A 17,208-nucleotide genomic window follows, 5' to 3' on the forward strand; every position below is an offset into this window, starting at 1 on the left:
AGCGTGGTTAGTCTATTGATCCAATGCAAGTGCCATGTGTAACATCAAGCGATGTACGCATCACTACCGCTGTGTATTCCTAGGACGTGTGCAGCAGCCACAGACAGAAAAAAAAAAAATGACTTGTCGATATCTTAATATCGTCGTGCCTACCTAATCAAATCTATACATCTGTACTGCGCGTACCCGCATACCTAGGTAGCTCCATAGCTCTTTGGAGAAAGAGAAAAAAGAAATACCATGCAGGCGAATGATAATAATTCTAGAACGACTTACCATCTTAGGTTGTTTTTATTTCCGTTCTTCGTATTTTCTACTTGAGTAAATTTCAAAAATCTTGTCAATTACTTTTCCTCGTAGGAAATACACATTCTTTTTAATTCAATACTGTTAGAAACCCCACATTAGGTATTTACCAATGTACCGAGGTAGGTACATACATCTTTAGGTTCTAAGTCTAAAACATCAATTATTTTGAGCAAGATCCATTCATGTTAAACCCATGCATCGGTTATCATTCCACTTAAAGCATCTTCTTCATTCGTCGTTCATTCTTTTTAATTCAAACAATTAATCTTATCATATCCTTTTAGGTCGAATCCAAGTCCTCGGTAAGGAAGTACCTACATAATAAAGCAAACTTCATTAAATAAGGCAATAACACGGGAAGAAGGGAGAGACGGAGGTCGATCTTGTACCTGGGTACCGTCTACTTTGGTCACCAGGCTGAGGGCTCGCCTTGATGTCCAAGCACAGGGCTACTATCTATTGGATGTCAGCTTCACTCACTACCTGACGCTAATATCTTTTTTCCCCTATAGTAAGATTGATAGGCATGGGCAAGGTGATGGGTCGGATATCGTTACTATCAACTGCAAGGGGCCGGTACCTCATCCGATTGTCATCGTGACCGTGAGATGGTTTGCATCGTCATAGCAAACCTTGATATCCGGTCATCTCACGCTACTTCACCCGCTTACTTCTGTCTAGCCCCCCAGTCATGGCCGGGCAAGACAGCCGGAAGAAGCTTGCGGATTGGAGGACCATGTACCAACGGGGACGTAGCAAGATTATGAAGGCATCTAGGGATCCCTCCGCCCGAGCTAAACTACTTGCGGAGATTTCATCCCTAAAGCTCGCCATACTCCGAATGCCAGAGCCGGATCGAACTTCGGCCTTACTGTCTTGCCCGGCATATCTCCAAGGCGGCAATACCGGCTCCGGCCCCACATCAGACCCCGGCCCGTCCCAGATACAGAAGATACAGATGGCACAGGTCTCAATCATCCCTCCCCGATCACGTTATTCCTTTCTTACCACTCTACCTCCTGAGATTCGTAACATGATATACGGTTATGCGATAGGATATCCCTCATCTCGAAAATTATACGACTACTATTACGAAGAGAAAGAGAAAGCCAGGGCCAAGATAGAACTGCGACCTCGTTCCGCTAACACCAAAGTCTTGCGTCATCCTAACGTTTCCCTCCGGACACCCACCGTTCTACTCCTCTGCAAACAGATAACACGGGAAGCACTTAGTTTCCTTCACCTTCAGACCTTAGTCATCGACCGCATTCCACCATGGGTCATGGGTCATGAGGCGCCCCTCTCCTTGCTTGATTTCATCAGCAAGCGAACCATGCAAAATGTCCGTTTCGCCCAGATAAAAATTCCCCTTGGCGAGAACGACGTATATAGAAGCGGGAAGGTTTGGCAAAGGATGTTGGACGATGTGTTGAATGCATGGTCGGAACGGAACTCTCTGGTTCGGCTGCAGATCATGTTCAAAATATCCAATGTGACGAAACCTAACCTATGGCTCCACGAGCTAGATGATTACGAGGAAATTGTAAAGAAGGTAAGTACCTAGCCCAAAAACGCATTGAAATCTGCATTTTTGTTCATAACCATCCAGTTTAGTTACTTCGAATTCAAGCATGGTCTGAAACCAGGTCTGATCCGTTGGGAACATTGGGTCCTGGATTTTGAATATGCCTATAGAGTCGGCTTTCGAAGTAAGTTACGAAAACGAATTTGTAAAACGAATTCTGCATAGACTGACTAGATCCTAGATCCCTTGGTTCGAGTGCATCCCGATCCATACATATGGCAGGGTAGTGTCTTCGAGTGGCTTTAGGCACCGGTGCTCTATTCTCGCGCGACAACAAACGGTAGCGATCATCGGTACCATTAATCTTTAGTTAGAAGGGAATCCCGCCATGTTGCCATCATCAATCGGGCAAATTGTTTAAAAGAGGTATACAAGTGCGCGGCGTTCGGAGGACATATACCCCATGGTTAATTCGTATTTGGCTTTTTTTCGCATCATATTCCCAACCACCGAGGACGTTCCCGAGTCGGAATTCACCGACGAAATGAACGCCCTTTTCGTTATCTACATAGCAACAATGACGTATAATAAAGTGTGCAAGACAGACGACCCATACCTTAGTGAGCGCGTCGGAGACGGCGAGATACATTCATAAAAATTATTCAGCATCGAAGTTACGAGACGGGGTGATGTGGCGCCGAAGGCATTAATTGATGTCTCAACATCCGAGGGCCTGTTTTATAGGTGGAACGATAAACGATACCATCGCAAGGCTCGGTTTTCGAGCATCGCCCCCAGCATTCCCTCCGTTATTTCCGATGCATTTCATCCCTTTAGAGAAGAGCGAGAATGTATTGTCATTTTTTATGCCGCAAAACCCTTGCGCTCGTAAACCGAACTGCATATGTCAATTCCCCCGCGAGGGATCCATGTTTCTAGCGGGAAAAGGGAAAATGGTATGAACTAGGATGCAGCGACGAAACAGGCCGTAGGGCTGGGTTAGGCCGATCAGATCAGATTACCTACATAAGTGCTGGCGCGGGCTAGGGTCACATCGTTCTACCAAGCGATCCTTCAAGCGAAATAAATAATAATAATAATTAAAAAATAGATAAAATACAACCAACGTTCGATATTAGGTAACTTCTTATGCTCTCGTAAGGCTGACGGGATATATTAACTCAGGGTTACCCAGTGGGGAAGGCAAGGGAATGCTTACGTACGGGCGGTCCGGTTCTTGGCTTCCTTCAGGATTCGGAAGTTATGTTTCTTCCTCTCTCTTTCTCGTTCTCTTCTTCTCTGAGGGTGTCATAATAATAACTTGATACGGGGATCGAATGTTACACCTCCCCTCCCCTCCTCCGCGGTTGTCCGGATACCTCCTACTCTTGCTCCCCATGCTTCCCGATCTCCTCTATTCTTCCTACGCTCCAATTCAAGCAAGGATAGGCGAGCTTTGCCACCCTCTCACTTCCGCCGGACACTTAGTCTTACATAGCGCTCGGCTAGTTCCCGAGCACGTAAGCGCTATAGAATATGCGATGTCATCACGGTTTTGTCTGTTCACGGCATTTGTTTCTTGGGTAACCAACGAGATGATAGCGCTGTATAGCGAGTAAGAATTCGTGAGATTTTGTATATCCAGCCCAGCTATAATCGTGAAATCACTGGCGTAAAGGCATCATCGAGGCCTGCTCTATCTCTACTATATACGTAGTGGTATCTCTGACAACCCCATTCCAAACTCCTATTTGATGATGAAAACTATAGCCAGGCAGTCAAAACTTTTGAGGGATCGAATAGAATGTCAAAATGCCTCCTAGATTCATATAAAAAAATGACAACGCCCAAGCTAATGCATATCGTTCATATATGTGATATAATATCATGCCTAGATCCCGTGAATGCATTTCCCTTGTGTTCTCGACGTATTCGTATCGTTCAGATCTTCTTCCTCTTGCTGGGTCGTCGAGTGGCTTCGTCTCCAACAAAATGATTTTTCTCGATCTGGTGTTGACGCAGATTATCCTGACGGTTCTTGTATTGACTGTTGCATCCTGGGTAAGGACACTTATAGATAATCGGAGGTCCAGCCGAATGCTGCATCTTCTTGTGTTTCGCCATGCTGCCTTTAAACCATTGTGGATCACCCTTCGGACGGTACCCGCAGAGCTCGCAAGCATCATTCGCTTCCACTTTATGACTCGTAGAAGATACAGAAGACAAAGGTCTTGGACTTAAACCGGCGGGGGTTGGCGTCGAAGATTTCGGCGGAGATGGAACGGCCGTTCGTCGTGGCAAGCCAGGAGAAGCACTGAACGACTCACTTGGCGCCCTTGTATGTGATGGGATAGGGGCAACAAAAGATTTCGAAGTACCAGCTTGCCGAGCACTAGAACCAATACCCTGGATGGTAATAGAATCGACTGATGTTTCGAAACTCTGGGTGCCTGAGAGCTCCGTCTGGCTCTGCTGAGATGCACCTGTACCAAGATGTGCAAGGAAATCAGCTTCGATATTATCGGGCTCATCGAAGGTTTCGTGAAGATTATCGAGAAATTCGTTGTACGAGTCTGGGTCTGTCAACCCCAACTGGAATGTTTCTGGCCCTTCCTGCGCACGTTGCAAACCCGACGCCATATTTTGAATTAGAGCCTCCACTAGCGATACCCCTAGGGTTTGGTATCTTGTCCTTGAGTGAAACCCCTGTTCTAAGTAAATTGGGTCGCAAAGTCTCCTTACTTGTGGAATGAACTCGTCGAAGAGGTCGGACGATTCTAGAGAGGTCTATCATTGGTAAAGTTAGCTAGTCTGTGGGAAGGTAGTGTGTAAAGTAGCCTGACTGCTCGACTATAGAATGATTACGACTTCCGCTCCAAACCATCCTCTCTTCTGAAGCTTAAAAAAGTGAAATGGGAGTCTGAAAAAGCTTACCTTGCCGGCCTGCAATATGGCAAGTTCCAACTTGCGGACAGTGGTGATGATCCCGGTGTGCGCACTTTGTCCAACTTCTCTAAGTTTGGGTAAAAGTACTTTGGAATCTGTAAATCTCGTACTGAGAACTGAAATAATATAGTCAACCGTTATAATGAAAGGACTGTTTTGTGAAGTCTGAGGCTGGAACTCCATAAGGTGCGTAGACCAGAGCTCAGATGTAACGACTTCGATAGGTCTGTCCGCATTACTATGTATGGCGATGGCGGCATTTTCGACATCTTTAACAGTTAATTATATTACCGGGTAAATAATCAAGGATAAGTCTTACCATCGAGGAAATTCTGCCCCACCATGACGAGAGCATCGGTGTCTGCATTTTGTTTTGGTTCTGTCCGGTACTCGGGCTCCTTGCCCTTCCGATTCGATGAGCCACCTGAAGGGATAGTGGGTTGCCAGATTGTTGTAACGACATAAGTATATTCTTGAGCATGGGCCGGATTAATCGAATGTCGATAAGCCATAGCCTGTCGATACAATGAATTGCAACGAGTCTCAAGTTCGTTTTCATGAAGTATAAGAGAGAAGGCGTAGATAAGGTGGATAAAGCAGATGCATTCGAACGGGTCCGTGAGGGTATTGCCTTGAAGGACGCTTCGTAGACTGGAAAGGCCGGTAAGTGCCACGGCCTTCGTTGTATATGTTCGAAGTCGGTCAACTAATGGGTTTCCTTGTATCTGCGACAATTTTAATAGAGAAGATGACACATGTTCCTGTATCGTATCCCAGGCAGATTCGACAAGTGTTCTAGTCTCTAAACCACGATCTGATTGTTCGAGGAACTCGGGTGGCATACTCGTGGGCTTGGGGTTAGAATCTGTGAACATCATATTGACTGAGGTTGCGAGGGATATTTCAGTGTTTACAGATTGCATCCATGAATAGTTATCCTTGGGGTCGAAGCAAAATGACAATGGATCGGACATTCCACGCGGTATAGACAATGAGTCATCGCCAGGCAATTCAGGTAAGTTATCAACCATGTAGTTGCAATCATCATCAGGACATGTGTTTGCATCCTTCGTCGTATTCAAAATACTTTCCGGGTGGGATGTTGGTGGAAGATCGGTCGGGCTGAAGGGAGTTATCGGCGATGTCATTGCGGTGTCAATGCTGGAACATAAAGTCCAAGGCCCAGCGCTACTAGAATCCGTACTCCATGGAGTGATTGGCGATACACCATGCGAACTCCTTGTCGACCGAAGTGAAGAGCTGGGAGAAATGCGTTTTGCCCGGGGAATGCTCCTGTATCGGTCCATGTGCGTATCTAGAGCTAGCGAAGGGCGGCGACTTCCAGAGTCCGAAGGTACAAAGTTAGGAGGAGGCATAGAATTATTCTCCTTATGACGATGCGACGAAGGATCTCTACGCTTCGAAAGTGAATTAGTATGCTGGCATGGCATAGGGCTATGTGTCTTGTCGTGTCGACCTGAGGCCTCGGGCATGTCCTCAGATCGCGTGTCGTAATTGACGGAGTCGAGTTGAGCTGTTGGGAACATTTGTCTAGAGTCTAGTTCGTGTATCTCTCTACCATTTAGTTCCAGCTGAGGTCTGGGATGGGGGTGTCGTCGTTCCTGTTGTTGTTCCTGCTGCGGTTGATTGTGGTGTTGTTGCTCCCGCCCTCGTTCTCGTTCTCGCTGCTCGCTTTGTTGGTTGAGATCGATTACAAGAGAGTCGTAGCTGGGCGGGGGCATCGCAACGTCGTCTTGAAAGTTAGGCTGTGATCCTTCCCTGCGTGATTTGTTACCAATATTCGAGAAGAAGCTCTTTGCCATATTAATAATTCGTCGTCGTTTAGTCGGGTGGCCAAGACAACCTCGGCACTTTTCATCGTTGAATCGTTCGATTTTCATGCAATCGTAGCATAGGTATTCACCAGTTTTAAGATGCCTACACTTAGACAAGTGCCTTAGCATTGCTTCATGGTCATCGAATTGTTGTCCGCACGAGACGAGAGGGCATTTTAAACGGTCGCTTCGCGGCATCCGAACTGATCTATTTCGCTTGACAGCAGCCCACACTATGAACCTCTGCAGCGCACAATCCTCCCCTACGATTTCTCGGGTCCTTTACAAGTTAGTATGCTCGGGATATTATATTAAGAATCCTAGTACTACTCACGCGCATGGCGAGGGTGATGGCGCTCGTGTGTTGGATTCCGATCGCAAGCTCGAGTGTGACCGCCGCCTTAAGTCAATAGAAGGAGCCCGAAGGGTCCTCGATGGCTGCCCGACCGGCGGGTCTAATTCAAAGAGAGAGGCATCAATAGAGGCCGAGTCGGTAGTGGCAAATGTCTTTTTCGGGTCCATTTCTCGTGACAGAAGTTGAACTACAGACTAACGCTTGAGCGGGAAGGAGAGTGGTCGGGTCCCAGCAGATCGCCACCGATCCATGACTTTATTTTGAAAGATCTAGAAGGTAGTCTGCTACCCTGGAATATGACGATGTAGGACTTTTTTTGCATTGATGCAGGTGTAGGAGTAAGTACTTGTACCCTAGGACCAGCGGTAACGAGGACCAACTAATTAGAACTCGTCTAGCCATTGACAACCACTAAATAGGCTCCCTCCAAGACCTCACCCCCTTGCAATTACAATCGGCAGTGCGTTTATCCTACCGTTCGCGGCTCACAGGGCTGCATAAGAGCGCAAGGAGCACAAGCGATGGAGTTGGGGTCCAAAAGTTGACTCGGTGAAGTACGGAGGAAGCACGCAGGCAACAAGGCAGAAAAGACCCCAAATTACGCCTTGTGCGCATATGCAGTAGCCAGCTGAGTGGGAATTTGGTTGCTGACTGCAGACTCGGGCGTTACCCAATCAAAACGTGCAGCATTCGAGAAAATTAGCTGCCAAAGGATAAAATGAAAGCTCGACGCTATTCGATATTGCAAGCTTGGACTGCATGTTCTCTTGCGAAATTTGCTCGGTTTTGGACGTATAATACATCATTTAAAGGCAAATCCCTTGTTGATATTTCCCCGTCTTGTTAGACCGAGAGCGCTTGAAATGCGAGTTGAGGCCAACGGACATCGTGGCATCGTCACATCGTAACATGGGGCGCGCACCTTACCGGGTCATCACCACTTGTGAGATGGTGATATGGCGATATGCTTTCGGAGACGCCATTGAACATAGTCAATTAGGTAACAAACATCAGCACCCTATTTGGTAAGCTGGTGTCATCAGTTTTTTTTTTCCTCTTCTTTTCTCTGTCTTCTTTCTCTTCTCTGTGTGTATGATTACTTGGCTCTCCGCTAGATAGGTATGAATTCGGGAGACTTGATCCGATCTGACCCTATTTTCTCCATATTCTCCATTTTGTCATGGCCCCATCTGGGTTAATGGTCACTCTGCTGTACATACGGATACGTATAAGCGTATACAATAACAGACTAGAGAGGGAATTAGACGAATGCTGTGCCGTTTGTGGCTTATAATTTATGATGTCGTGAGATGATCTGTCGCCTTGTAGGGCTGGAAAAAGTTGATAATGACCGACATGGGAAGGGAACATGGATGGTCGGGACGTGGGAAAGGGGGACAGGGGAGGTGGGTAGGCATGGATTATCGGGGGAAACATACCATTTGGGGTAGGGTAGGAATTGTCTCAGCGGGCAGGCGGGGAGCTTAGGCCATATGCAATCTTACCTACCTCTTTCTCTCCCTGGTCCTGCTTGTTCTCCCTAGCTAGGTACCTATTTCATCCTAAGGTTAATGTACCTAGGTAGGAAAGGGTAGGCCCCCCCCTAGCCCTAGAAGGTACGTACCTGCCTTGACCGCCCGCCCGCGGCGGGGACGGCGACCTACATGATTCCATTGTAACATGAAGAAGGTAGGTACATCCCATCATTGTGGCTAGTCAAGTGGCTCCCAAGGTTCTTCCCCCCGGTGGCTTTTCATGGCTGTGCATATGTATGTTTGCAGATGTCCAATGGCTGATGCCCAGCTGACAAGCCACATTGAAACCTTATAACCTCGAGTGGAACGATTCTTTCAAAAGTTTCGACACCAAGTAGACCTATGACTTTCGTAGGACTTTCCTGATTATGTAAGTAGGACTTATCACCTGACAATTCCTAGATAGCAACTCGTTTAGCAAATAACGATTCCTAAAGGCACAATGTAGAACTTATGTAAAAATTGAGTAACTCGCAGATAACCGTAAAGGCTTTTTCCACGATTCAACTCAATTCAACACGCAACTCGAAACTCAATTCCTTCTTACACATACATGTGATATTTGGTGTCAATTAATTTGATATAACCAATCTTCTTCCTTTTCTTCTTCTATGTTACATCCTACGACTAACGCGATTAGCTAAGATCGAATTATATGGCATACAGAAGTCATTGAGCTACCTTACTTACTCAACTTCGTACATCTGCACGTCTCCGCCTATCAATTAATATGAATCGAAGAAAGCTGAAGATCTTACGCTCACGATTTTCATCGTGCAAGCCTTGAACGACGAATTCCGTTTCATGATAACTCTTAAATATCTACCGAGTATTAACTCACTGCAGTCTTCGTTGCGTCACCGAAGCGGACAGCAGATCCCCCAATTCGGCTTCGGTGTTGCATTCTCCTTTTCTACGTTGCAGCATTGAGTGCATACCATGTATGCAGAGGTTCCTTTCTGCTCTTTAAAACATGCGATTTTATTGGCTCCCACTGGACCCCTTCTTCTACGCTTGTGGCAGTCTTGTCGAATGTTTCTTGCGAGTCCAATTGCGCAATTTTCCTATAAAAGACGGCTTGCTGATCAATGACGCACTTGGGACTCCTACGGGATAAAAAAAGGGAGGGTTTTGTTGGTCGAGTCAATTCGCTCCCCAAACATTACGCGTTCGACGTTTCAAGAAACGCAAGTCTGACTCTGTTCGACTGTTCCCCCCCCGCGCTTGTTGCTGGGGTTAAGCCGTTTCTTATCGGCCTCTGAGCTCTGATTCAGGTCTTGGCACCACGAGGATGTGGTTCACTATTCCACCCCACGATGCAATCAGAATCCCCGTAGGTTCCGACACATGCAGCTATCGTCGACTTCAAGTGAAGGACGGGGATAACCGTTGATCCTCTTCGCGGACAAAAGTGAACAAAAGTCCACTCATCTTCGATCTGGAGCGCGATCGACAAGATGGCGATACTCGAGACAGATGGGTCCCTAACTTGTTACGGGACTGGGTGGGCATGGTACACGACGCCTGCCACACACGAACCATTCTAAAACCTAGCTAGGGATGAGCCTAGACCACTCTAGTGTCGACAGCTTCGTCTCGAGACAACCGTATAACATGAGAAAAAACCTCTCACGACCCATGGCTCTGGATGTGTTCTAACTCACGAGGACAACCCGACTCGACGATAGTAGCATAGGCTGGGATTCTAGGACACCAACAAGAAAATAGTGGCGCCCGTCTATAATTCGCTCCCGACGATTTCATTCGCCTACCCGATTCTTATCAGATAACCACCGGGTGATCGACTGGTAACGAGCGTTCCCCGCGGGACGATGTCATCAGTGCAGCAGCGGTGCTTATAGCAGAAACGGAAACGGCTCTTGGTTTATCTGCGAACTATCTTGGATCAACCCATATCAGCAGCATTCCAGCCAAGACTTTGCACCCTTTGTTCAATTATATTTCTGGTGTTTGATCTTCCTTTTTTTTTTCTTTTTCCCCCTTTTTCATGACTCGCTTCTTTCACTCCATTCCATCCCATCTATTTCCCAATTAAATTGTTACTTAGAAGTTGTCGTCATCGATTATACCCGCGCGCGCGCACACACACAATTATTACCCCCACCTCACACCTCGAGCTGTCGCTTAAGAGCTTGGAGTTAAAGTACCTTAATTCAAGCCTCTCGATTTATTTGTTTTTCAAGGGTCCAGAAGCATCTAAGACCCTTGGGGTCCCAAGCAGCCGGTAAAGAAATTACGACATTTTAATTACGGCGTAAAATACACTTTTTTATTTACACCGAGACAGGTCACCAAATTTTTTCGTTTAAAAAAAGCTATTGCTGCCCACCTCGGACCTGGCTGTCCACACATAACGTCGAGATGGCGCACGTGGCCCGAGAGTTAGATTTGAATGCCTACTATGGACCCGGCACCGTCATGGACAAAATGAATGCGGTGCCGGGTCTAAAAACTAGCACTGGTAAGTACAGGAAAGAGTTATCTCCTTTTTTAAATAATTAAGTCAATTTATTTCTTGTGGTCTCGTGCATCAATTTCCTTTTTCTCATGCTCGAATTGAAAGCTCAATCTTCGCTGTCTCATTTCTTCGTGATATGGTGTAACTCTCGACCCGGTATATTGATATCGCAAATCGGCGTCGCATGAGTTGGACGTGGTGAGAAGCAAACCCATAAAAATCTACTTTCTATGTTTTCGGTTTCGGACATAAAGACTTATTACCACTACATATTGGCTTCGACAGAGCTGATCAGCACCCTGCACGAACAGCATTCTTCCTCTTTCTCCGGGCGAACCTCGTTGTCAATCCCTCCGCCGTCTCGACGCCAGATATGGAGCCGGAACCTTCCAATAAGCTCCCCCCGCCTTCGCCATCGCCGCTTGTAACGGTCGATCCGCCGAGTAACCCAATCCCGGATGATCTGCCCCCGTTATCTATCAGTGCATTGAGTGATGAGACCGACAAGGTGGATGCATTGAACCTAGTCACAGACTCAATAGCACAACAACGGCAATCATCCTCGTACTCCCTGGTCTTCCATCCGTACCTACTTGCCGTCCTTGCCGTGGCGCTCGGTATTACATACCAATATTCATGGCGCGTAAAACGCGATCTCGGTATGGCGTTCATGTTGCATTCCGGCGTGGTCATGATCTACCTACTCACAATCCGCTATTTTACGGGCCAATACATACAAGTGGCCGAGAGTATGAAGTGGAGCTGGATGGTATCGGAGGACGGCGAGGAAGACACCGTTGTTGGTGTGCGGTTTGGCAAGGATCTTATTGGCGCCTTAGTCCTACGACTTGAGCAGAACCCGAGTCTAGCCGGTAAGAGAAGGAGCCGAGGTTCGGCGCTTAAGGGAGGCAAGGGCATCATCCGAGCGTGGACTGTCAAAATGAGATACCGTGGTAAAGGCGTCGGCGCAGATTTATTACACGAGGCGGTCAAGGTGACGAGGGAGAGGTGCGGGAAGGATGCTGAAGTTGGGTTTGCGAAGGAGCATGCGAATAGCACAATGGTGCTGCCGGAAGTTTTTAACGGCGCGCTTAGAAAAGACGAGCAGAGAGCCGCAAAGGCTTTAGAAAAAGTTTTGAGCGAGTGGGAGGGTAGCAAGCGAAGGCGGAAGCTATAGAGGTCCAGGATCTTATAGAGGACGGTAGACGCTTGGTCGGTCGGTGGTATGGCGTTTGGCGGCGGCTACTATTTGTTTATGGTTGCTTGATGATCAAATACCCCCATTCGTTTAGAGTGTTTATGAGCTCAAATAGACCATGACAAATAGATCATAATTCATGAACAATTTCATACGACGTTAATCGTCGAGAGCTACTTGCATATAGTGTTCTAGCAAGTGGGTATCCGTACGAATTTGCAAATCCGCAATATTTCAACAGCGCTTTAAAACGCAACCAAAGCCATCCCGTATGTACGCCTTTTGGACATTGTATTCCCGATCATTTCAAGTAAAGCAACACTACCATCCCATAAATCATTCACATTGCCATACTATACAAGCTCGATTTCGTAATTACTTTTTCGTTAGCTTGCTGGGGCCGACCGTAACATCGTCAAACCCGTATATCGGTCGACCTAGTCGCTTCAAAGAGTGTATCACCTAATACCAAAAAACATTTTGGTTAGCATCATGGGCGAAAGACAAGTACATTGTGTAAAGGATTGCTCACATCGTTGATTGTTACAGTTTTTCTTCGACGGTATTCGGTATACGCGACACAGTCGTGTATAATCTATACAAATGCATATGATTAGTACAATAGATGGAAAGAGAAGAATGCGTTATATATGGTTTCATACCTCTTCTAGACGTTTCTTCAACGCCGCGCGGACCTCGTCGTATATCTGTGCCGATATACGCTTGACACCTCCACGACGAGCTAGTCGCCTATGTAGAATCAATTAGACTTCATTCATTATAGCAAAAGTATATGCAATCGAAAAATAGTATATGACATAATTAAAGCTAAAACTACCTAGGTAGCGTGGATTTGAGGTTGCGGAGGATGGTTCGGTTCTAGGTAAGACATACCTAATTGCGGGTTTAGCTAGAAATTTAGACAGTTCGTTAGCTGGAATTTCTTCAACGTTTCCGGGTTGGGATAAGATAGAGACATAACTTACTAACGCCTTGGATATTGTCGCGAAGGATCTTTCTATATACGAATATTGTTAGCCATTCCCATCCCATCCAAGAATAATGACATGTCAAATCTAATGCGAGTTACCGGTGGCGCTTTCGTCCCTGTGGAAGTTCACAAGTTAGCAATCGCACTGCGATTTGTGCACCCACGATTAACACGATCGGGATTTGAGCAACGTACTTCTTTACCTCCCAATCCCTTACCGCCTTTCCCACCACGAGGGACTTGTTTTCCTGGCATTATTTTTCGAGAATGCGACAATTTTCACAGGATTTCCGAGCCGTATATCAAGTGAGAACGAAGCACAACTATTGTTCTTGATATAATTAAGTGAAGCGGGCCGCGTGCAGTTGGTAAGACAATGTGGAGGGGTTGGGGAAGTTTGCGCAATGTGGGGGAGAAGATAGGCAGTCAGCTGCAGGGTGTTTTGAAATACAGGGAACTATTTAACTAATTGGGAAGTGGCAACCACCCGCAACTGCTGCAAACTCTCTGGCTTCCGGGGAAGGCGCATACCTTCCATGGTCCTATGACATACTTAATCGTATCGATAAAGTTTATCCATGTATAAGACCATTAGTCCTGCCAGGGCGGTATATCCAATTAGGAAGTGACAGCAGAGGAGTTACAGAAGAGAGTTTATTCAACTCAATATGCTATTTGATTAATACATTCGATCAACACATCTGAACATCTATGATTGGATATGGCAGCAATTATTTTAATGCAATCTCTAAAGACAACACAGAACTACAAATAGCAAAGCTTGATTATAATTGTATCCATTCGGATCCTAACGAGTGATCACGTGTGTCTATGAATTCTAGTCTGCCCAAATCCCAATATCATCTGGGTACAATATCCTGACCACGTGCTAGCTGAAGGCGAGTAACTACAGTATAGTATGCCTTCTATACTAGAGTAGTGCCCTACAGCCAAGTCTCCATGTTCTAAATGCAGTATGATTGGCTGATCTGCCCTGCTGAGACCTGCTCAGGTCTTCATCCATACCGAGGAGAGTGCACTTGCTATATTTCATTCCATGCCTCGACTAGCTCATTCAATCGCGGATATGAAAGTCGCTTCACTGAACAACCGTCCCTGTTCGGTAATTTCCTCATCTCCTATCTTGAGCTTAAGCTCCACAGGGATGCTATGTGGGAAGAACTGTATTCATAGTTAGGAACAGACATGCTTCTAATAAATGCTTATCCACTCACTTGGTATATATATGGCTTAGTTCCAGCTGCACTTGCGACAATTGTCTTGACGAATCCGGGAACTTCTGCCATAACGTCAATCCTATCAGTTCTATTACCCAACGAAGTTTCGATGAATGCCTCGACAGCTTTTCCGTCCTTCGTGGCACCAGTCCAGGAGAACCTAATGTCGGTAGGTTCGGGCCAATCATTCTCTCCATCTTGCTTCGTCTTCAGATGTTTGGCGCCGCAGCTGGTTCCGGCAGTGACGATCTCTCCTTCTCTGGCGATTCCACCCACGTCTACTACAGTGGTACCGTACGATGGTGGCGTGGTAAACTCCATTAGGATCGCGGAATAATTCGGTCCTTGGAAATTGGCAAAGTTCCATCGGGCCGCCGCGTGATGGGGTTTCATGCCCTGCAAGGCGTGGGTAAAGAATGCCTTACCCCTAAAATCAATGGGGCCATCCTTTGTCATGATACTTCCTTCGGCTATACATCTTGGCCAGAAAGCATGTCGCATGCTTCCCCAAGGGTGCGATAGATCCGTACCGAATAAGGTCTTTCCATCCTTTCCGGCGACGAAAGCTGGCGCTATTCTCCTGACTTTGACGTTTACAATGGCGTTGGGATCGTTCATCGACTTGATCGTGTATGTCTTCCCATCTTCGGACAGCTCCACAGCGCAGTCCTTGGCGTAGAAGCCAGTTTTATCTTCGCTGAATTCGTGATGGCTAAGCGGCGTCGAGCTCCAGAGATGAGGCTTGGAGGGGTCGGTGAAGAAAATCTTAGAGTTGAACTGGCAAGTTGTACGAATACCACTTCGTTCAATGTTAACTCGATTGAAACGTGATTAGGTACTCGGAAATACATACGCAACATTGCTGTAAATGACTTGGACAAAAGCCAAAGGGCCACTGTCAGCCATTAGGTAAAAGGTCTGGGTCTCAACACAAGTCGAGTCCATTGCGGCCCATTTGAAACCATCCCTTGTCAACTCCGTGTACGGTGTCGTCTTAGCATCTTCGGCAACGGACTTTATGGCCGAAGGACCATAGATAGGCTCTTCCGTGCCAACAACATTGGCCAAACTATTAAATCCCAAGTTAGCCGAAGATATGAAGTGGGAGATATCTACGGTGTATTTGTTACTGACGTTTGCTTTGCCCAGTTGAACATGATTATTAAGTAGGTACAGTAATCAGGTATTAAGTAAGAGTAGAGAGGGATAGCTTAAAGATTGTAGGAGAAACGAGAACAAAAAATATGTTAGATTGAGATCATTAAAAGGAGAGAATAGCGGTGATAAAGTTGTAATTGTAATGGTCGTGATTATGGAAGTCTTAGTGGGAGGAAGTAGCTCAAGCTTTCGAAGGTTTTGGCGGGGTCCTCGAATCACGTTTCGAAGACATGGATCTTTTACCCTGTTATCTTGGTACTATCCCTACTTGGTTAGGGTAAGAGTGACCTCACATTTGTGGCGCGTTCCAAGTACCTAATACACTTTAAGTTGTGTGTCAGTGTGTATTGTGGCTGATCCAATTCCATTTTAGCTCAGCGCTCAGTTAAGGTTTGCGATCAGTCAAAATTGGGGAATTCGGATTTTTCTGGTACCTCAAAAAAGTACTGACAAACATCCCGCACATCTTCCAAGATTGTTCATACCAATTGACATAACGGCCTCTAAAGATGTCCAAGTCACGCGCGGTTGCCGACCAGATAGTGAAGCTTATTGTAGGAGCGGGCAAGGCTTCTCCAAGCCCGCCGGTCGGCCCTGCGCTTGGAAGCAAAGGTATTAAGTCTATGGATTTCTGCAAGGTAAAAAAAATCGATCTACTCTCAAAAAAACGATGCGCCGGTCCTAATATTATTTTGTCCTCAGGAATTCAACGCACGAACAGCACATATAATCCCGGGAACGCCCATGCCGACGAGAGTAACAGTGCGAGGAGACCGATCATTTCACTTTGACGTTCGAACACCGCAGACTTCGTGGCTCCTTCGGAACGCAGCAGAACTACCGCTCTCTAAGAAGGGAAAGAGAAAAGCCGCAAGTAAGGCAGGTCATGAGATAGTAGGAACGATCACTCTAAAACACGTTTACGAAATCGCCAAGATAAAGCAGAGTGAGCTAAGGCTCTCCGGTCTCCCTCTAGAAGGACTTTGCAAGTCTGTCATCTATCAAGCCAAATCAATGGGGATCGCGGTCGTTGCGTAGATTATGGGAGGCAAAACCAGATTTGGCCACCTTCTGCACGATTTCTAGGCGTCGGAGCATATGGAACGATGTTAATTGTCTATTATTTCGGAGCATCTACCATGTGTATGTGTACAAGCATCACATCAACATGTATCACCACATTAACATTTGTACGATATACCGGACCAAGCGCAAAATCCTTCTTCTATCACAAAGCATTATGCATCAAGGCTTCCTACACAGGCGAAAACTCTGGAATATGATCGAGCTGGGTTTGGAGAGATGATTGATGATTGATGTTCTCGGGTGTTTTCGCATGCAACGGTAGCACTTAGCATGTCGCTCTCCAGCCTTTTCTTTCACGAAATCAAATTTCGCAAGAAAAATTCTGGGTCGGGGGTCGGGTCAGGTCTGATGTGTCATCTGGCGGTGGTATCGCTGGCTGCCCAGACTATAGGTTTATGGTTAAGCTACGGATTAAGCTATATACATATATGAGGGTGGTATTGGAGCTTGAAGACAGTTGTCCTGGTGTTACCTGGCTGCGAAGCGGCTTCGGTTCTGCGTATTAACATATTGGAGCATAAATGACATCAACCAAGAGGCGAGTCTTGATCGT

General features: G+C 46.4%; 6 protein-coding genes across 6 annotated transcripts; 3 read left to right on the plus strand and 3 right to left on the minus strand.

Moving 5' to 3' along the window:
* Positions 1-1,000: 1,000 nt before the first annotated feature.
* Positions 1,001-2,140, plus strand: F4822DRAFT_431375 (uncharacterized protein; the record flags this gene model as incomplete). Its single annotated transcript, XM_051461467.1, has 3 exons — positions 1,001-1,861; positions 1,919-2,018; positions 2,076-2,140. The coding sequence occupies 3 exons, from the start codon at positions 1,001-1,003 to the stop codon at positions 2,138-2,140; spliced, it is 1,026 nt and encodes a 341-aa protein (XP_051312276.1).
* Positions 2,141-3,775: 1,635 nt separating this feature from the next.
* Positions 3,776-7,137, minus strand: F4822DRAFT_431376 (uncharacterized protein; the record flags this gene model as incomplete). The annotated part of the gene is made up of 4 exons (XM_051461468.1): positions 3,776-4,621; positions 4,769-5,049; positions 5,100-6,895; positions 6,950-7,137. The coding sequence occupies 4 exons, from the start codon at positions 7,135-7,137 to the stop codon at positions 3,776-3,778; spliced, it is 3,111 nt and encodes a 1,036-aa protein (XP_051312277.1).
* A 3,271-nt stretch (positions 7,138-10,408) lies between these two features.
* On the plus strand, positions 10,409-12,307 carry F4822DRAFT_318741 (uncharacterized protein). The gene is made up of 3 exons (XM_051455425.1): positions 10,409-10,750; positions 10,814-10,987; positions 11,296-12,307. The coding sequence occupies exons 2-3, from the start codon at positions 10,888-10,890 to the stop codon at positions 12,159-12,161; spliced, it is 966 nt and encodes a 321-aa protein (XP_051312278.1). The 5' UTR covers positions 10,409-10,750; positions 10,814-10,887; the 3' UTR covers positions 12,162-12,307.
* A 39-nt stretch (positions 12,308-12,346) lies between these two features.
* F4822DRAFT_410322 (histone-fold-containing protein) lies at positions 12,347-13,834 on the minus strand. Its single transcript, XM_051458752.1, has 7 exons — positions 13,369-13,834; positions 13,273-13,289; positions 13,169-13,200; positions 13,077-13,092; positions 12,845-12,932; positions 12,715-12,777; positions 12,347-12,644 (listed from the first exon to the last, which is right to left on the minus strand). Exons 1-7 carry the CDS (start codon positions 13,426-13,428, stop codon positions 12,558-12,560), a joined length of 363 nt encoding a protein of 120 aa, XP_051312279.1. The 5' UTR covers positions 13,429-13,834; the 3' UTR covers positions 12,347-12,557.
* Positions 13,835-13,954: 120 nt separating this feature from the next.
* Positions 13,955-15,857, minus strand: F4822DRAFT_410326 (oxidative stress survival, Svf1-like protein; the record flags this gene model as incomplete). Its single annotated transcript, XM_051458753.1, has 4 exons — positions 15,546-15,857; positions 15,265-15,480; positions 14,409-15,210; positions 13,955-14,355 (listed from the first exon to the last, which is right to left on the minus strand). Coding segments are annotated over exons 1-4 (1,148 nt in total), but the record flags the coding sequence as incomplete, so codon positions are not given.
* A 74-nt stretch (positions 15,858-15,931) lies between these two features.
* Positions 15,932-17,007, plus strand: F4822DRAFT_410328 (ribosomal protein L11). The gene is made up of 2 exons (XM_051458754.1): positions 15,932-16,207; positions 16,272-17,007. The coding sequence occupies exons 1-2, from the start codon at positions 16,079-16,081 to the stop codon at positions 16,605-16,607; spliced, it is 465 nt and encodes a 154-aa protein (XP_051312281.1). The 5' UTR covers positions 15,932-16,078; the 3' UTR covers positions 16,608-17,007.
* The last annotated feature ends 201 nt before the right edge of the window (positions 17,008-17,208 follow it).

This window comes from Hypoxylon trugodes, assembly GCF_022578975.1.
Source record: "Hypoxylon trugodes strain CBS 135444 unplaced genomic scaffold F4822scaffold_7, whole genome shotgun sequence".
Classification (NCBI taxonomy): Eukaryota; Fungi; Ascomycota; class Sordariomycetes; order Xylariales; family Hypoxylaceae; genus Hypoxylon; species Hypoxylon trugodes.